Genomic DNA, 17,581 nt, shown 5'->3' with positions numbered 1-17,581 from the left:
GCCTCCAGTGTGAGGGGGGGAGCATCTGCTGGCCTCCTGTGTGAGGGAGGGAGCACCTGCTGGCCTTCTGTGTGGGAGGGGAGCACCTGCTGGCCTCCTGTGTGAGGTGGGGAGTACCTGCTGGCCCAGGGGGCCTCCTGGGGGCACTCAGCACGGGGTATAGCTCCTGCTGCTTCTGTTCTGGCCTTATTCTGTTGGCAAACTAGAGAGGGGGCACCCCAATGAGGGCCTTGGTGAATGGAATGGGGATGTCCAACTTGGAGAACCGACGGCTTGGGGGCCTTTTAGAACTCTTTGCAAGTACTTAGAGGGGGAGAACCTGCTTGGCTGTGATGGAGCTGGGGGTCTTATGGGTCCAGGGTTTGGCCTCCGGATGGAAAGCTTGGGATTCTGGGAATCTTAGAAACCTTCAGGCTTGGTATGAAATGGGTGCCCTGCAGCCCAGACGGTGGCCTGGGGGAGATGCTCAGGGACTTCATTGGTGTTGACTTGCTCTGGTGACTTCTCCCTCTCCTTCCTGACTTCCTGCATCCCCTGCTGAGTGCCCCCTGTACTGCCTACTGAGTGCCCCTTGTTGAGTGCCCCCTGCAACCCCTGCTGTGTGCCCCTATATCCTGCTGAGTGCCTCTCATACTCCCTGGCCCCTGTACCCCCTGTTGAGTGCCCCCTGCTGAGTGCCCCCTCTTGCAGATCCACCTTTTTCCTGCTGGGTGGTAACGAGGACCCGCCGCTGTTAGGGGCATCCGGCCGGCTCAGCTGAAGGCAGACGTCTTTCCAGTGATGACCTGGTTTTCCCACTTGTTCTCTTTCCCAGAGAGTGGTGGTGCTTGAAGATATCAGAAGGTGGAAGGGGGTATTGGAGCTTCCCGGGCAGCCCCAAGAAAACCTAGTGGAAGCCTTACGCGAGTTAAAGAAGAAGCTGCCCTCCAAGGACGTGCTGAGGTCCACCCAGATAGGTAGGTGCGCGTGATGGCCAGGAGGCTCCGTCTGCGTCAGCAGCCAGCGGCCCAAAGCGGGGGTCGCGAGCTGATCCATGTGCAGTGATATGGCGGCCATGATGGTAGCCGCGGAGCGGCCCCCGACACTCTCTCTATGCGGCGTTTAGAATGGCAGCACAGGGTGGGGGGCTGGTGTCGCTGCCCCTCACCCACCTGTCAGCAAAGCTGTCGGTCTCGATCCAGACATTCGACCCTTCCTGATCCTGTTCCAGCCTCATGTCAAACTTGTCTGCAGCTTATATCCCAGTCAAACTGGGCGGTTTTCTGCGGCTGTTCTTGCCCCTCTCTCTTCTGCCTCGGGGCTCCCCAAGCCCAGACGGCCTCCTCACTTCCCCAGCAGCACCTCACGTATGGCCTAGCCCAGGGCCCTGCCCGTCTGCCTCCACTGCTCCCCCTTCCTCCTGCGCGGGCCTTCTCCCCGGTTACCCCTTATCTTACTGGAATGCAAGAGCAGGGCTGGGGCCACGGAATTTAGAGCCGCTGGATGGTGCCTGGTGCACAGAGCACAAGGCCTGGGACGTTGCTGAGGGACCCTCGCCAGGCTGCTCACCTTCCCTTTGCCTCAGTTTCCTCATCTGTAAAATAAGCACCTGCCTTCTAAGGGCTGTTGTGAGAGTAAGGTGAAATAGGACTGTGCCTGGCACATAGTAGGAGCTTAATAAATCCTTCCTCCCTCCTTCCCTCCTTTCCTTCCTCCCTTCAACTTCAGTGATCAATGCAGTCGAAAGCCTCATTTTCTGGAGAAGGAAACTGAGGCCCCAAACAGGCCAGGCCTTGGGAAGGCTTCATAAAAGAAACAGAAAAGCAGGGGCTGGGGCCCGGTCCCGAGGCCCCGAGGCCCTGCTGCCAAACACAAAGGGTTGTACTTGATGATGGTGGGGTTTTTCAGCTTTAAATCTATTGGTTCTTTGACTTGAAGACAGAGAACATCAGTCAGTCAGTCAACAAGCCTCCCATGTGCCCACGTCTGGGCTACATGCTTTGAATACAAAGAAAGGTAAAGATAACTGCAGGGTCCTGCTCACCATCTAATGAGACAGGAAACATAAATCTGCAGTCAGGACATACACAGGCTAAATGGGGCGGCCCCTGGCGAAGGCACTGACAGCAAGGAGCCTGGAGAAAGGCCTCTTGGAGAAGTCGGGATCTGAGCTGGGGCTGGAGGCTGGGGAAGCCCAGCGGAGAGGAGGGAGCCCCCAGCGGAGGCCTCGGCTGGGCAGCTTCGAGGTCATTGGTAACTTTGGAGAGAGCGCTTGTGGTAGAATGAGGAAACTGGAAGCCAACCTGCAGAGAGAAGAGAGAGGAAGGAGCCGAGGCACTGGTTATAGCAGGCTCCCGAGTCTGGTCAGGAAAAGTGTGGTAGAAAAAATAACGGTAATGTAACTGACATGTATAGAGCACCTACTGTGTGCCAGGAACAGAAGTTCCCTCGTTACTCTGCGAGAGGTAGTGCTGGTATTATCCCTCTTTTACAGTTGAGGAAACTGAGGCAGCCAGAGGTTATGTAACTAGCCCGAAGTCCCACAGGTTGAGAGAATGTGAGGCCAGAAATGACTCTGGGCCTGGCTCTCTGTCCACCACACCAGCTGCCCACGGATTTGGGGACACCTCGTGGGGTGATGGACCCCGAGAGCACATATTTGGAGTTAGCAGAGAAGCAGCCAGGAGACAGAATGGGGATGGGGGAAGGGTGACCTGCTGGAGAAGATGGGGTGGACTGGGTCCCCGTGCATGAGGGGTATGGAAGGGGAGGTGGTCAGGTGTCCTAATGATGGCTCAGTGAATGGCTTCTGGGATTTGGTGAATCAGGATTCGCCAAGGGCCCAGCAATGAGAAGGTCTTCTCCAGCTTCCTCCTTACAGGGGCCGCTCAGTGGCAGGGCAGTGGTGGTGGGAGTCGTCTGGGTCAGGGTCTGGCAGGAATCGTGAGGCGGGAGAAAGCCAGAAGAGCGAGGGGTCAAGATGCAAGGCAGCCGGGCGGGCTGGAGAAAACCTCCCTGGGAGCCGCGGGCCATCGGCCTCCAAGCCCTCGGGAAGCGGGTTGGTTCTGGGTCTGTCGGGGCCAGCCTTGGCGAAGGTGGGGAGAGGTGCTGGGAGCTCCCCGCCAGGGGCCTGGGAGAGGCCGTCTCGCTGGCTTTCCTCCAGCGTCTGCGATCTCGCAGCGGCTTTCTCTCAGTCCTCAGCCTCCATGACCTCCCTGCGGTTCCGTTGTGGCGGGCCCGCCGCCTTTGAGGCTGTTTCCTGATAATCCCACTTCCTGCCTTCTTGTCTGAGGTATGAGAAGGACTCTTCGGGGAATGAACCACCTGCTCTGACCAAGAGGGGTCTCCTAGAAGACTTGGAGCAGTGTGGAGGCAGTGCGGTCCTGGGGAGAGGGCCGGGGGGAAAGAAGGCAGGAGGATCTGCACTCAGATCCTGCTTCCAGCACTTCCTCGCCGTGTCACTGACTTTCAAATTGTGTCAGCAGGATTTTCCAATGCCCTTTAACCTGGGAATGGCCGGCGCCGGGGTGTCAGGACCCCGAGAAGTTGTCTGATTTATTTTAGAGTAAGGAAGATGACCTGCAGGCAGGGAGCCCTGCGAGGGAGCTTGCCAGCCTAAGTGGGCCGGACCGTGACATCATCCTTAGGCCGGGAGGAGCAGGTCCCCAGGCCCGGCTCGCTTGGGCCAGCGCAGGCATTCCTGCGTCCTGGGGGAGTCTCCAGGTTGAGTTAGCGGTGGGCACAGGAGGCCCTCGCTTGGGTTCAGTGAGCAAGGCAGGAGAAGTGATTAATGACTGTGGGCTGCGAACCCCGGCTCTCGGGTCCCTGGGAACTGGAGGGCGCCAAACACCTGGTGCTGGTCCAAGCGACGCCCTCTGCCAGGGGCTGAGATCATCCAGACCGCAAAGGCTCGTTGTTCCGCCAAGCCCAGGGCACGGCCCGCTCGTGGGGCCAGAGCACTCTGACATCCATAAAGTGAGGACGTTGGGCTTTCAGCCGTCTCGGGGCCCCTAGAGAGAGCCCAGGCTGCTTCCCACTGGCTTATTGTCCGCCGTCTTCCTTTACATTGAGCCCGAATCTGACGCCGAAACTTCGGCCCACTTTGAGGCTGCCCATCCTCGGGGCTCTCCCTCATCTCTCTCAGCTCGCCCCGCTCCCTTCCTCTTGCCCTGCCCCGTCTCCTCCTCCTCCCAGGCTTGGGGGGCCCCGACTTTGATCCTCTCCATCTCCTCGGCCCCTTGGCTTTCCCAATGGGGTGCTGGCTCCCAGCTGAAGGGCCAGTTTCCGCCTGGGCCAAGCAGAGGCGGCCTGGGTCCGGGGCCCGCTAGCTCCTCCGCAGCCTCCCCGGGACGACCCGTGGGGCCTCATGGGTAGGAGGGGCTCAGAATGGTTGTGCCGGATCGGCACGGGAAAAGCGGCCGCAGTTAGGAGTTCGGAGCGTTCAGAGCGCCAGGCCGCCCTGCCACTAAATGCCGTGGGTCTGGGGCCGCTCCCTTTCTCTGGCCTTGATTCCCCTTCTGTGAAGCGGGGCAGGGCTAACCCAGATGGTCCCCAGTGTCGCCCCCTCCCCATGCCTCCCACAGGGATGTTTATCTTTTGATCTTCCATCCCCAGGGCCTGGCTGCCTCTGATTTTGATACCCAGACTTCCTGCCTTCTCCGAGCCTCTTGTTTGAGGAGGTCCGACCAGGGGGCTGCAGTCATCTCCCCCCCTCCCCTTCCCTGGACTCATGAATGGCTCCTGGAAACCCCCAGATTCTGGGCTGGAAGGAGCCTGACTCTGCAGCTGTCCTGGACTGTGGCCACCAGGGGGCACTCGGCCTCCATAGTGAAGGCAGGGGCCGGCCTGGCCCAGAGAGGAGGGGTCTGGGAGGGTCATGGCGGGGTGCCCAGAGCCCCATTGATGGGGATGGCCAGCTCTGCTGTCGGCCGCCTTGCGCATCTCTGAAAAACATCTGGGTTAGCTCCGGAATGGAATCCAGGCTGCCTCCGATGGGCCGGGAATTCAAAGGAAAGGAGGCGGCCCGAGCTCAGGCCGGCCCCGGCCACTTGGAAAGCTGCTGGGCTAGCCAAGGCCTTGACCTTGGCCCGGACCCTCCCCGGCCTCGCTGAGGCTGGCTCGCCGCTGAAGTCCGAGGGCTCTGGGGAATCGGGGTTCTCGAGGTCTGGGTGGGGGCTGGGTAACTGCCTGCAGTGGTCGCAGCAAGGACCTTCCCCACCTCCTGCCCCCTGCCTCGCCCCGTGGACTCCGGGAAAGAGCAGCCTCCCAGGCTTGGTCCAGGAGGACAGTGAGACCTTTGACCCACAGAGGACCGCCCAGTCCATAGATAGGCAGGAACAGCCAGAGATTCTGGCCTTGCTGGCAACTCGGTCTCTGCTCCTGGGTTCCTGTGCCTCCTCCCCTGCCGCTGGCCCCTCACCCTGGCTCCATGTGCCTCGGACCCCCCGGAGGGGATGACCAGAGGTCCCTCACCCTGCTTGGCCCCTCAGGAGCCCCCGAGCCCGCTCTTCTGGGGCTCCCAGATGGACAGCCCAGCCCATGGATCTCATTTTCTCAGTCCACATCCAGGTCTGGTCTTGGCCATAGAAAGCCTCTTGGTTACGTGATAGCTTGGGATGACACGGCCGAGGGTGGGATTACAGAGAAGCAGATTTCCACCAGTGGGCAGGAGCTCCCCCTCCTGGAGGTCTCCCTCTTCTCAAGGAGTCTTGTCTGGGGGTGGGCAGACCTGGAGGCACGCCTCTGCCGACCTCGTGCCCCCCTCGCCCACATCACGGGAGGGCAGCATCCACCTCGGAATGGCCTAGTTACGTGTTGCCATTTGGGGCGGTTTGAAAGGCGAGCCTTTCTGGAACAGCTCGCTTTCTTCGGCTTCTCGTCTTCTGACCCTCAGTAGTCCGCCTCACGGGCCAGGCCCCAGCCTGTCTGAGCTGTGAAATGGGCACAGCGGGGAATCAGCCACAGCCTCTCCTCCCCCCTGCTGGGTCCTGGATGACACATAGATGACTCCCAGAGCCCCAGGAAAAACCACCCCTAATGGCCTCCGGATGCCCACCGTCGAGAGGCGGTGTGGGTCGTAGAGGGGCAGGTGGCGATTCTGCGGCGTTCTCTGGGAGGATGGGGGGCAGCCGTTGTTCTCGGCGTCCCCATAGAACTGACGGCGTAAAGCGGGGACAGCCCCATCAGTCTGTCCCCAGGGTGATTCTCTGTGACTCGAAGGCGCTGCCAGGTGCTGTCGGCGTCTTCATGGGCATCCCGCTGCCCTGCTGTCCCTCCGTGAGTGTCCGATGCGCCGCCCCGAGTGCCCGGCTGCAGGCCGGGGTCAGGAGACCAGGACAGAGGGGAGGAGTACCTTCGAGATTTGGGGAGGAGCCCTCAGTGTGGTGCTGCTCACCCCCCATTTTGAAGACCACCAGGGACATCGCCCGTGACGTCAGGGACATCTTGGTGTTTGAGTTGGTCTGAAGTGAGGCGGCCCAAAGGCCCAGCCTCCTTTCTCTTTGTGAGCCACAGACGTCCGGTGGTGGAACAAGGCTTTGCCGCCCGCGTGGCCTTGGACCGAGTCGTGCTCACCAGCCGCTCTGCCGGGGGGTCTTGCCTCACCCCAGCTCACCGGCGGGTTTGAGGCCTAGCACCTGCCTGGGTCAGCCTGCCTGCTGAGGCTGGGGTGTGGCCGCTGCCCGTGCCCCAGAGGCACCGGGGGCAGGGGGTGAGTGGAGCTGCTGGTCCTCCCTGAGCACCCCATGCCCGCCAGCCTCCTCCCCCATGTGGAAAAGTGGGGCTGGAGAGGGAGGAAAACAAGGTGGCCGGAGGACTGCTGATGGAGAAGTTGGGGAACCAGAGAGGGAGCGTTTATGAAGGGCCCACCAAGCACCGGGCCCGGAGGCCGGATCCCATCACCTGACCTGTCCCGTGTCCCGCTGCCGTAGCTTCAGACCTGTTTTTCTTCTGTTTTGGCTGCTCTCCCGTGACCCCGACCTCAGGCTTTGTCCACTTGGCCCCCGCCTTCTGAGGCCAGGCCGGGTACTTTTTAAAGAAAATGCTGTAGAAATTAGACAGGGCGCCAAGTGTATGTGGGGAGGCATTTTGGGCTTGGCTCGTCCACTTGCCATTAGTTCTGCCCCTGCTCCCACCCCACCCCCACTCACCCAGCGCCGATCCCCCAGAGGAAACTGACCACCTGGGGGGGATCGGGGCAGGCTCAGCCCTCAGCGGAGTGGTCAGGGCCCCGGGGGGTCATGCCCACATCTGAGCGAGCTGGGCCCTCACCTCATGGTTCTGGGCCTCAGTTTCCCCAGGGGATAACAGCCATGGTGCTCGTTTTGGGCTTTTCTGAAGTCAGCCGGCCCGCCATTTCTTCTAGGACAGCCGTCTTCTTTTGTGTGCACGTCCCCTTCCTGACACAGCCGCCCCCCGGCACGTGGGCAGGAGCTGCCTCTCATCTCCTCTGCTTGAATGTTTCCTTCTATGAGCTGGGTTGTTTCCTCCCTGTAGGTTTTTCTCTAGTTGCTGACACAAGGCCTGGCATAGAGTAGGTGCTTAATAATTGTGGATGGATGGACATTATTCAGTTCAAACATTTATTAAGCACCTACTAAGTTCTAGACCCTGAAGACTGCAAAGAGAGCAGTTCCCCCCTCCCCTTTACTGCCTCATAGGAATGCCTCTGCAGCCCAGCTATGCAGCCTCCAGGGGGAGGAGCCTTAAGCCCAAGGCTCCTCCCTGGCCTTTGTACCACCTGCCTCCCTCCTCATCTTCACCTCAAGGCCCCCAGTTTCCTTCCAGACTCAGCTTAGGTCTCACATCCTCCAGGAGGCCTTACCTGGTCCCCCTTTGCTCCCCTAATTGGAGTCCCAGGGCCTCCCTTCTGATGCAGTTTCCTGAAGGGAAGAGATGGGTTTTGATTTTTTAAATAGCAAACAGTAAGCACTTAATAATTGCTTTCAAACTGAGAATAAGTGGACTCTGATGTATGGGGAGATTGAGATAAATGTGTGAAGCAACCTATGATGAGACATTGGAGCAAGAGAGATTTCCCTTGGTGTGGGGGAGAGGGGCGGGAGCACGGGCGACACTCAGTGAGTTTCCTTTCCTAGTTTCTTGTGACTCTTCTGAATTGAATAGGGAGGTTTATGAATACCCTACTGTGTGTCCGGCACCATCCCACATGCTAATGATACAAAGAAAGGCAAAAGCAGTCGTGGCTGCCAAGGACTTTCCAGTCTGGTGGGGGGAACGGCAGAGGCTAAGCTGGAAATAACAGACGAGGTTGAGGAGAGCCGGGCAAGACTGATTGCAAAGCCAAGAAAGCCAGAGGTGGAGATGGAACGGGAGCGTTCCAGCCTGGAGGGCAGCCAGTGCAAAGGGCTGGCAACTGGAGATGGAGGGGCTTGTGGGGGACGTCCAGGAGCCTGGGGCCTGGGGGGGAGGGAGGAAAGTGTCAGGAGACAGAAATCAGGAGGGGGCTCCGTTAGGAGGGGCTGGGGGCGCCAGGCAGAGATCTGTGGGCAGCAGGAAGGTCGTTGGGCTGGGCCCTCCTTGTCCTTCCCTCATGGAGGCAGGGAGCTCACAAGACTGGGTGGGCTCTGGGCTGCCGCGTCCCTGCAGAGATCGTCCCTGACGTTCCGGGATGTGATCGAGGCTCCCTCCGTCCTGCTCGGCGGCTCGCAGCCCCTGTCTACTGATTGGGTCCTCCCGGAGAAGAGGGGGCCTGATAGCTGTGTCTAGGCTGGTGTTCCCTGTGGTCTCAGGGGCCAGGACCCAGCCTGCCACAAGGAGAGTTGGGAGGCCCCTCCTGATTGGCTTGGACCTGAACCGTGGTCCCATGGACGCTTGCACCTGCCCCTGTCCCCAAAGCCCTTGGAAGCTTTTTCATTCTGGGGCCTTCAGAGGGAAGGGATACAGCCGCTCAGTTGCTGGGGGCCCTCAGGCCAGCTCAGGAGAGGGGAGCCCTGGGGTCCCAGAGCCCCAGGGCCAGGTTGTTGCCCCTCTTTGGGGTGTTTCCAGCTTCCTGCATTATCCTTAGGAGTCCCCTAAGTCCTTCATAGATGATCCTGCTTTGTTGGGCTGGGGAAAGCCCCAAGCCTGCTCTTCTCCATACCTAAGGTTCATTGTTCCTTTGAATACCAGGTGCAGAGAAAAACTGGCTTGGGGATTGGGACCCAGATTCAAATCTTACTCCTCGAGGGATGTGGGGCACATGCAGTCGCATTGCTCAGCCTCAGTTTGCTCACTTGTGACGGGGAGGTTGGGGACCCAAAGGTCTCCAAGGCCTGGTCCAGCCCCTCTTCTGTGATCCTGCTCGGCTGCTCGTGTGTGGACGGCACACCATCTCCTGTTCTTCCTATCTGCGGCATCCAGAGCGGACCTGGGCCGTGCCCCCCTCTCTAGAGCCTGCTCTAGGTCTCAGTGCCACCTCAGAAGGCTTCCACCCGCCCTGAGGCTGCTCTCTGGTGCTTAGGCTTCCCCCATTGTCGCCCGTTCTGCTCCCTGACGGGTAGAGGATAGGAAGATCCCAGAGAGAAGCCCGGTCGTCGGCAGAGAGAGCCAGGGCCGACCCCCTCTGTCTCAGGCCGATGCTTCTCCTCCCTGCTTCCTGGAACACTGGAGATCAGTTCTCCCAGATTCCAGTGTTCCTTGTTTCTCAGAAAGGCGGCATTCCTGGCAGATACCGGCTCAGCCACTGTTAGGTCAAGTACGGTTTGGTGTTGACCCCTGAACTCTGGACACAGCTCTTGAGGTCCAGAATGTTTGATTGCTGGAGATATGAAATGTCCAGATTCTCTCCCCTTTTCCCAAGGATTGGTGCCTGGAAAGAGGTCTGCTTGGGGTCACCCAGTTAGAGAGCAGCGAAGCCCCCGCTTTGTGAAAAGCTTTTACAAAGGAATATGTATTTTTTTGAAGCTGTAGCACCTGTGGGCATCAGCTTCCAAGCGCTGCTTCTGTCTCTGGCGAGGGCAGGGGATTCGGCTCACAGTTGAGCTCAGTTCCTGTAGCATCATTTTCACTGCATTCTGGGATGTTTCCCAACACTCTGGCTTCTCAGGACTTCCCTGCTGAATTAGCAACATCTGGCCTGGGATCCTGGCTCCAGGGTCTCCGTGACTTGAACTCCTGGGTCATAGCACTCCCTCACCCGCACCTGCAACTGGAAAGGACCCTGAAGCTGACTAAAAGCTTCAAGCCCCTGGCCTGATTTTCTGGGCTGCAGAACCTCAAGGGGACCCTCCTCCTGTCCAGCATAGTGCTTGGGGCCCCTGGTGGGGGTGAACAAGACCTTCACTCCAGGAGGCAGCTGGGAAAAGGGCCCCCGGTTCTCAGCTTTCAGATCTCGTGCTTCTCTTGGGTAGATTAAGATATACTCGGTGGTGTAAAAATGTGCTCGTAGAATTGTCTGAGAAACGTTAAGGCTGTTGAAATTCTGTTGCTGTTGTCTGACTCCCTAGAGGGGTGACTGCTCTTTGTAAAGTGGGCACGGGGCGCTCTGTGCCAATGAGACTGGTCGTATGGCCGCCCTCCGCGCCTCCAGAATGGAGCCTCGATGATGTCTGAATGGCTCCTTCTCTGGCATCCGGAGAAGAGCAGCCTGACAGATGTCCGTCCTTCTCTTCCAGGTCACACCGTGAACAAGATGCGCAGACATTCAGATGGCGAGGTGGCCAGGCTTGCCCACGAAGTTTACACCGAGTGGAGGACGTTCATCGAGAAGCATTCAGACAAGCCCTCCATCGAAGTCCGCAGCGACCCCCAAACTGAAGCGTTCAGGAGAAACGCCCAGAAGTTACTGTCGGAGGCTTTGGAATTGGAGGTAAGCTCCCTGCCGGGCCTGTCCTTGGGCCCCCGCGGGGCTGCTCCACTGGAAGCTGGTCTTGGCATTTGGTGGCTCTATCTATAGCAAGAATCCGGAAACAGGCCTTCAAGACAGGCTTCGTTGCCCACGTCAGAATCGTTCAGATGGCCGTACAATGTAGATCGGGGTTTACAGAGAGTTTCCCAAGGATAATCACATTTGTGACTTCAAATGTGAAGTAGGAAGTGCATTTTCACTAGGTGGCAGCAATTTGGGTACAAAAAATAGACATAACAGCCTCTAAATTCTACTTTGGTCCCAAGGAGATTCCATCTTGCTGCCCAAGACTTCCCCACTTTAACCACAGTTAGGGGTTCCTTTCCCACAAGTGTCCCATGGCCCAATTAATTCTGGAAACGCTGGATTAGACATGAGTTGTGTAATAAGGAGGGAGACCATGTCCAAGAGTAGGCCGTTTGGGCCAAACTGAGTCCTGTCCTAGATTTGTAAGGTGTTCTGAGGACCACGTAGCCAATAACTAGCCTTGTGTCCCATGATGCATGTGTGCAAAAGATGGTCTGGAGCACAGGTGGTCCAGGGAGGCCTTGAGCCTAGCGGGGACTTGAGGGCTTCGCCATCCACACTCTTCAAGACAGGTTCTGTGGTTCTCTGGAGTACTCATTATAGGCTCAGTGCTCCACAAAAGATCTTTTTTAATAGGGACACATGCAGAAGGAAGATAAAATAACATGGGACTTGGGTGTCTGTCTAATTTTCCAGGATATCGATTAGCTGACAAGACTTGTTTGGTATTTTAAACAAAGTGTATTTTTGCAATAAATCAAAATTGATTAGAGAAATGTACAGTAGGGGTGAATAATATATAGTTAATGTGGTGGTAAATATCAGCTCCCTGTGGTATCTTTTTAAGTAAACGATTATAACGAAGCCTTGCTGTAAGGATTAATGAGCAGTTTGCCTGCTATATTAAACTCCATAATAATTATCCTTTTAGTTTATCCATTAATTATCCTTTAAATGGCACATCAAGTGCTCGGCACTCAAGTGTTACAAAGCAAAGTTAAAAAAGTGATACATTCGTTCACACTTTCCGGTTTAATCAGGGAAAAAGATCATATTCAGTAGAACTGAATGGGTTAGTTTCCAAAGCCCAAATTAAAAAAAAAAAAAAAGTCTGAATCTTAGGCTGATCCTTGGTGAGGAGAAAACAGACTCAATCTGTTTCCCTTGCCTAAAGAGCATTTGATCGTATTTTCATTGGTATCATATGTCATGGAATACAGACCCAACACTGGAACGTAACGCTAACCGGCTCTAGTCTCATCTGCAGTGTTTCTACATTGGCATGAATCTGTGATCCTTCCAGTTCCGCATCCGGCTCTGACAGGAACCAGTGTGGAATCCATTTAGATCAGAGGCCAGATCCCCGTAGCAATAATTAATCAGGCAGGAGCAGCCCCTGGGATCAGCCCAAGGACTGCAAAGCTTTGCTCTTTTGGTTGGCCCAGTATCCTCACGGAGGCTGTCGGATTATTCGCCTCTCTGCGTCGCTCATCTCGGCAGCTCCTGTTGCTGGGATTGCCACAGGTTAATATACATGTGCCCCCAAAAGTACGTCCCTTATTAATAAATTTGTTCCTCTTCCATGTTAGGGACTGCTTCCTTGTTCTCAGGATTGTGGAAGAGATGAAATAGAAGGCCCATCTTCTGGCCCTGGCTTTCTCTTCCTTTATTTTTGCTTCTTTATTCTCTTGCATCTAATAGATCTTCCCTCATGTGAAAGTCTCCTGCCGGGTCATTCTCTTATCATTCTCCTACTTCCCCTTCCTCATTATCCACTCGCCTTCCCACCTCTCTCCTGTGATCATTAAAAAAAAAAAAGGACGTGGTTCTAAAATCGAGCCTGTGTCGTCAGTGTTAAGAAACAGCGTGGCTGTTAGCGAATGGTGCTAATGAGACTAGGGTCAGAGGGACAGTCCCCCCATGGGCCTGCCAGCTCTGCTTTGTTCCAGAGCCACACGCGGCATCCTTAACTTGACCAGCCTCTCCATAAGCAGGTTCCACTGGTCGTGAGTAATGGGAAATTCACTTTGGGAGAAGTGCAGAATTAGAGCGTGTCAGAGCTGGACTGCCGGCTAGGCTAACGGGAGGGAAGGTCCCATCGAGGAGGGGGTGTCGGAGGAATGGAATTGCTAGCTGGAGTCTCGAAGCCTCTGCTTCAATCTCCTCCTCTCCCTATGAGTATTTGTGGCTATTTGTGGTTCTGGAGGTCAGAGGCCCTTTGGTCTTTTGGAGCCCAACAATGAATGGTTGCGGAATGACATTGAGTTGAATGAGGACCTGCACCTCACCTAGCCAAGGCCTGCCGTGAGTGTGGGCGCCTTCTGCTCTGGCCATTGTGCTTTCCCTCCTGCAAACCCTCGGTTTGGATCTGCTTGTTGTAAGCTGTCCCCAAGCCCAGGATGCACCGCCTGGGTGTAGCGGAGGCATCATTGGGGCCTTCGGGTGCATCTGTGCCCTCGTGGTCTTGGCTGTGACTCTTGTCCTTGGCTCCTGGGTGGCCTCCTACGGGTGTTCTCCAGGCCAGGCCGGCTTCTCCTTGGAAATCACAGCCCCGATGCCCTTCTGGAGGGCTCCTTTGGACTTGCTGCCTTACGATCCTTGGCTGACATTGGGATTAAAAAAGATGACCTTTGTTTCAGAGAACTGCAGTGATGAGGTCTTCAGTGTTCGGTGTGGTCAGTGGAGGAATTGATTTCTAGGGCAAGCAGGCAGGCCAAAGGCTCAGAGAGAGATCAGTTTAAGCTCCGTGATCCCACCCTCTGGGGAGGGTGTCCAGTCCGAAATCCAAGTTATGTCAGATCCCTGAGACCACCCTCTGTAGGGAGCTCCAGCAATCTGCCCTTGCCAGGCCCTGTCAGAAATCCCAGTCATGGCCCTGAAGTTAAATTCCCGAATAAAACCTACTTGTGAGCCTTCCCATGGCTGCAGCCCTCTAGCCATGGCACTCTGCCTTGTGATATCCTTCCCCTTCCCTCACACCACGGTATTTTCCTTAACCCCACCGTGCTTCCCAGCCCCTTTAGAACTGACTAATTCTCTCTGGGGGCTAAGTCCCTTTCAGGATTTAACCTGCCAGCTAAAGGTATGTCCCAACCTCGTGGGGGGCTCCCTTTCCACTGAATAATCACGAGTTCCACTGAGGAACTTGTTTTTCTTATGTTCTCCCACTCTTTCATATTTACCATTCTGGGTGTCTACGGTATCCCTGTACTTTGTCTATAAGCTCTTCCCTAAATAAATTTGCCTTTTGCCGAAGAGAATGGCCATTGTGGACCCCAACTTTTGGGGCCTGCCATCATCGGGTGCCAAGGCCCACACCATTGATCACATCACCAGGAGCATGAAACAGAGTAGCACAGTAGGAAAAGTGGGAGATTTGCAATCAGGGGAGCCTGGGTTCAGATCCTTGATTGTGCCCTTCGGTGTCTGTGTAATCTTGTCCATGTCACCCGGTTTCATCTGTAACATGAGCAGGTTAATACTAAATCTAAACTAATTTAGTTTAGTTTTAGATCTAAATTAACTTAATTTAGTTTTAGATGTGATCCTAGCATCATTAAAAGAAAATCCCAATTCCCCAAGGCAATCTAGCTAATTTTTCTCCTGTTCATATTTAATTTTTGGCCTGGCTTATCACCATAGGCGGCCTTTGTCCAAGAGCCATAATGCTTCCCGATGGATAATTGCGGCTACGTACCATGATCTGGACAGTAAGCATTCTTTGTCTCCCAACTTTAGTCTTGAATGAATAGTTCAGCTAAACTCTTTTGGATGGATTTGGTTGGATTTGGGATGTTGCATTGATGAACTTGGTTCAGTAGCACAGTGCCAGCCCTAAATAGACATATCTCCTGGCTTATAACTGTCATATTTCATTTTCATATTTTAGCCAAGTCTTTGTGTATTAGTGTTCCATATTTCATAGACTTAGAGTTTTCAAGCAAACAGGAAACCTAGGAAACCTAGAGGTTAGAGGTCATCCCCATCTAACTAAATTATTTTATATATTAGGTAACTTCCCGCCACGGAGTTACTGGTTAAGCAAAGAATTGAAACCCAGATCGCTTGTTTATTATATCACTATACTACATACATGCACATAGCCACATACACACAGACACACGTTTTTATTTCCAACATGTATATATTTTCATAATATTCATCTCATATACATAGGACATATACATTTTCATCTTTGGTACCCAAATTCTCATACTTAATGTATCTTAAAAAGCAGCTTCTGCAATTCTTCCTCCTTATGACATGGAAGTGACCTTGAGTTCTAAAAGCTCTATCAGATTCTACTTCTCGATGAAGAGCTCGATAGAAGTCTTCAAATTCAATCAATGTGAAGTGACTTCAGTGCAAAGTTGATGATGGCACCAAAAATATATGCGAAATCAGGAAGAAGGAATTAGAAAAGCCAAACTTGTGGACCTAAAGAAGTGTTCCTCTTTTATATCATGAATACTTTCATAAAGAAAAGAATTAGAAGGCACTGGATATGGTGACCAAAAATAGAACATTACCAAAAAAGTGAAATTAGTTATACTTTATTTACTTTTTTAATGCACATTGCTTTATGAATCATGTTGGGAGAGAAAAATCAGAACAAGGAGAAAAACCATGGGAGAGAGAAAAAAACTAGAAAAAGGAAGTGAACATAGCATAATTTTTTTTGGACATAGATGGCGATTTCTTCCCAAAATTTATTGGAATTGCCTTGGAGGTTATATTTTAGTAAACAAGAAAAGACTCACTTTTGGTATAGGAGTCATCTTGTAGTCAGATATCTCTGTATGTTCAGATCTCTGGTCTATCAGAAGAGCAATTTAGAATTAGGAACTAAGAAGAAAATGAGAAAAACATGGCATACGATTCCAAACTATTTAATGAAGCCATTGACAATGAAAATTGGGTAATGGACAGCAGAAATGAAGTCGATCGAATGATTTTACAGAAAAATCTGACAAAAATCAGTTGCCATAATGAAGGGATTTAAAAGCTTCAAAGTCTGCAAACCCTTGACTTCGTCACCAAGGGAAGAGAGATGGCCGCCAAAGACAACGCTGGCTTAGGATATACACTTATTTATAAAAAGGTTTTTGAAAGTGACACCAGATGATTCTTAGTAGCAATTGCTTCATGAATGAGAGAGAATCTGCAAAGGATAAAATCAGCTTAAAGAAAGCAAAATCATCCTAAGGGCATTTAGAGATAAAAAATGAAAGGAAGACTACAAACAGAAGAAAGATGGAAAAGATCTGCAAAGATTGATGGCAAAACCAGTTTATTATTTAAAAAAAACAAAGACAGATAGAGGAAACATTTATTAAGTGGTAATTATATGCCAGGCACTGTACTAAGTGCTGGAAATACACACACACACACACACACACACACACACACAGACTTTATGAAGTTTATATTCTAATGGGAGAAGACAACATGTAAAGGAAGCTGAAAAGTGCAGGGTGAGGGTGGTCAAGGGAGGGAGAGTAAAAGAACAGGGAATCAGAAGTGAAGCCATGATAGAAGTGATAGAGAATCACTATACTTAGACTCCATCACAGTCCAATCAAAAGAGCAAGAGAAAAGGAGTTGGCTTGTTGTTATTTAGTTGTTTAAGTTGTGTAGGACTATTTGTAACCCCCTTGTGGTTTTCTTAGTTAAGATCCTGGAGCAGTTTGCCATTTCCTTCTCCAGACCATTTTACAGATGAAGAAAAACTGAGGCAAACTAGTGAAGTGACTTGCTCAGAGTCACACAGCTAGTAAACATCTAAGGCCAGAGTTGAACTCAGGAAAATGAGTCTTCCCGACTCTAGGCCCAGCTCTCTAGCTACTGTTCCACCTAACTACACTTGGCAAGGGTGTCTAGAGGAGAACCGTGTTAGAGTTCCATTTATGAGAATGTTGGCAGGAGAAAGGGGAAAGGCACCAGAAGTCAGGGGGAAAGTTTAGATATTATTAATACTAAAAACATTAGGGACCAAGACAATGTCGGTAACTACTCGCCCCCGGCCTCCTCTCCTAACTACACAAAGTCTTTATGAGACTCTCCTCTCAAGAGTCACTAGACAAGAATTGAGAGCATCCGAGAGGATCATGTTGTAGGGAACAAGCAGGTTCTACCACGAGCACGTCTTTGCCATTGCACAGTTGATTGAAGATAAAGACATGAAGAGATCCCATCGTACTTTTGTTGATTTTACAAAAGTATTTATTTGAAACCAAATACAGCCATAAAGGCTGCTTTTCAACATGTAGTTTTGCACACATGACAATCATTTGAACGCCCTGGAAAGCAGACCTGAAAGAAGTGACCCTCCCATTGGAAACGTTAAAAGGATAAAACAGCTGATAGTTATATCCATCAAAGGTGTTTGCCTCTTGGAGGGAGGGGCATCCTGATTGACAGAAAGTCTCATTGAATGGGGAGATGCTCCTGATGCTCCTATTTGTGGAGGACATTGTGCTAGTTGCACCAAGCTCCAAAACTTTTCAGATCCTCCTGGGAAAAAACCATAACTACTCAGAAGTATCTGGTCTGACTCTCCACACTGCAAAGACCAGATGGATGAAAGGTTGCTCTTGCCCAGTTTGTGACATGCAATTAGATGAATAACCCATAGGGCTTGCCCATTAGGAAATGTATTTGTGGCAGATTGAACAAATTGGACAGTGAGTCAGGCTAGAGATTAAACAGGAGAAAGAAAAGTGGGATTGG

At 53.0% G+C, this 17,581-nt stretch overlaps 1 protein-coding gene across 3 annotated transcripts in view; it reads left to right on the top strand.

Annotated features, from left to right (window-relative positions):
• Nucleotides 1–17,581, top strand: part of TCEANC2 (transcription elongation factor A N-terminal and central domain containing 2) — a 31,355-nt gene that overhangs the window by 9,848 nt on the left and 3,926 nt on the right. For all 3 annotated transcript variants that reach the window (XM_051999638.1, XM_051999637.1, XM_051999639.1), the window contains 2 exons: nt 815–956; nt 10,593–10,786. In XM_051999638.1, the coding sequence (XP_051855598.1) occupies nt 815–956; nt 10,593–10,786 (336 nt within the window). The remainder of the gene's footprint in view (nt 1–814; nt 957–10,592; nt 10,787–17,581) is intronic.

Source organism: Antechinus flavipes, chromosome 4 (assembly GCF_016432865.1).
Source record: "Antechinus flavipes isolate AdamAnt ecotype Samford, QLD, Australia chromosome 4, AdamAnt_v2, whole genome shotgun sequence".
Classification (NCBI taxonomy): domain Eukaryota; kingdom Metazoa; phylum Chordata; class Mammalia; order Dasyuromorphia; family Dasyuridae; genus Antechinus; species Antechinus flavipes.
The sequence above is the reverse complement of the archived record's forward strand: the minus strand, read 5'-3'. Positions and strand labels throughout refer to the sequence as shown.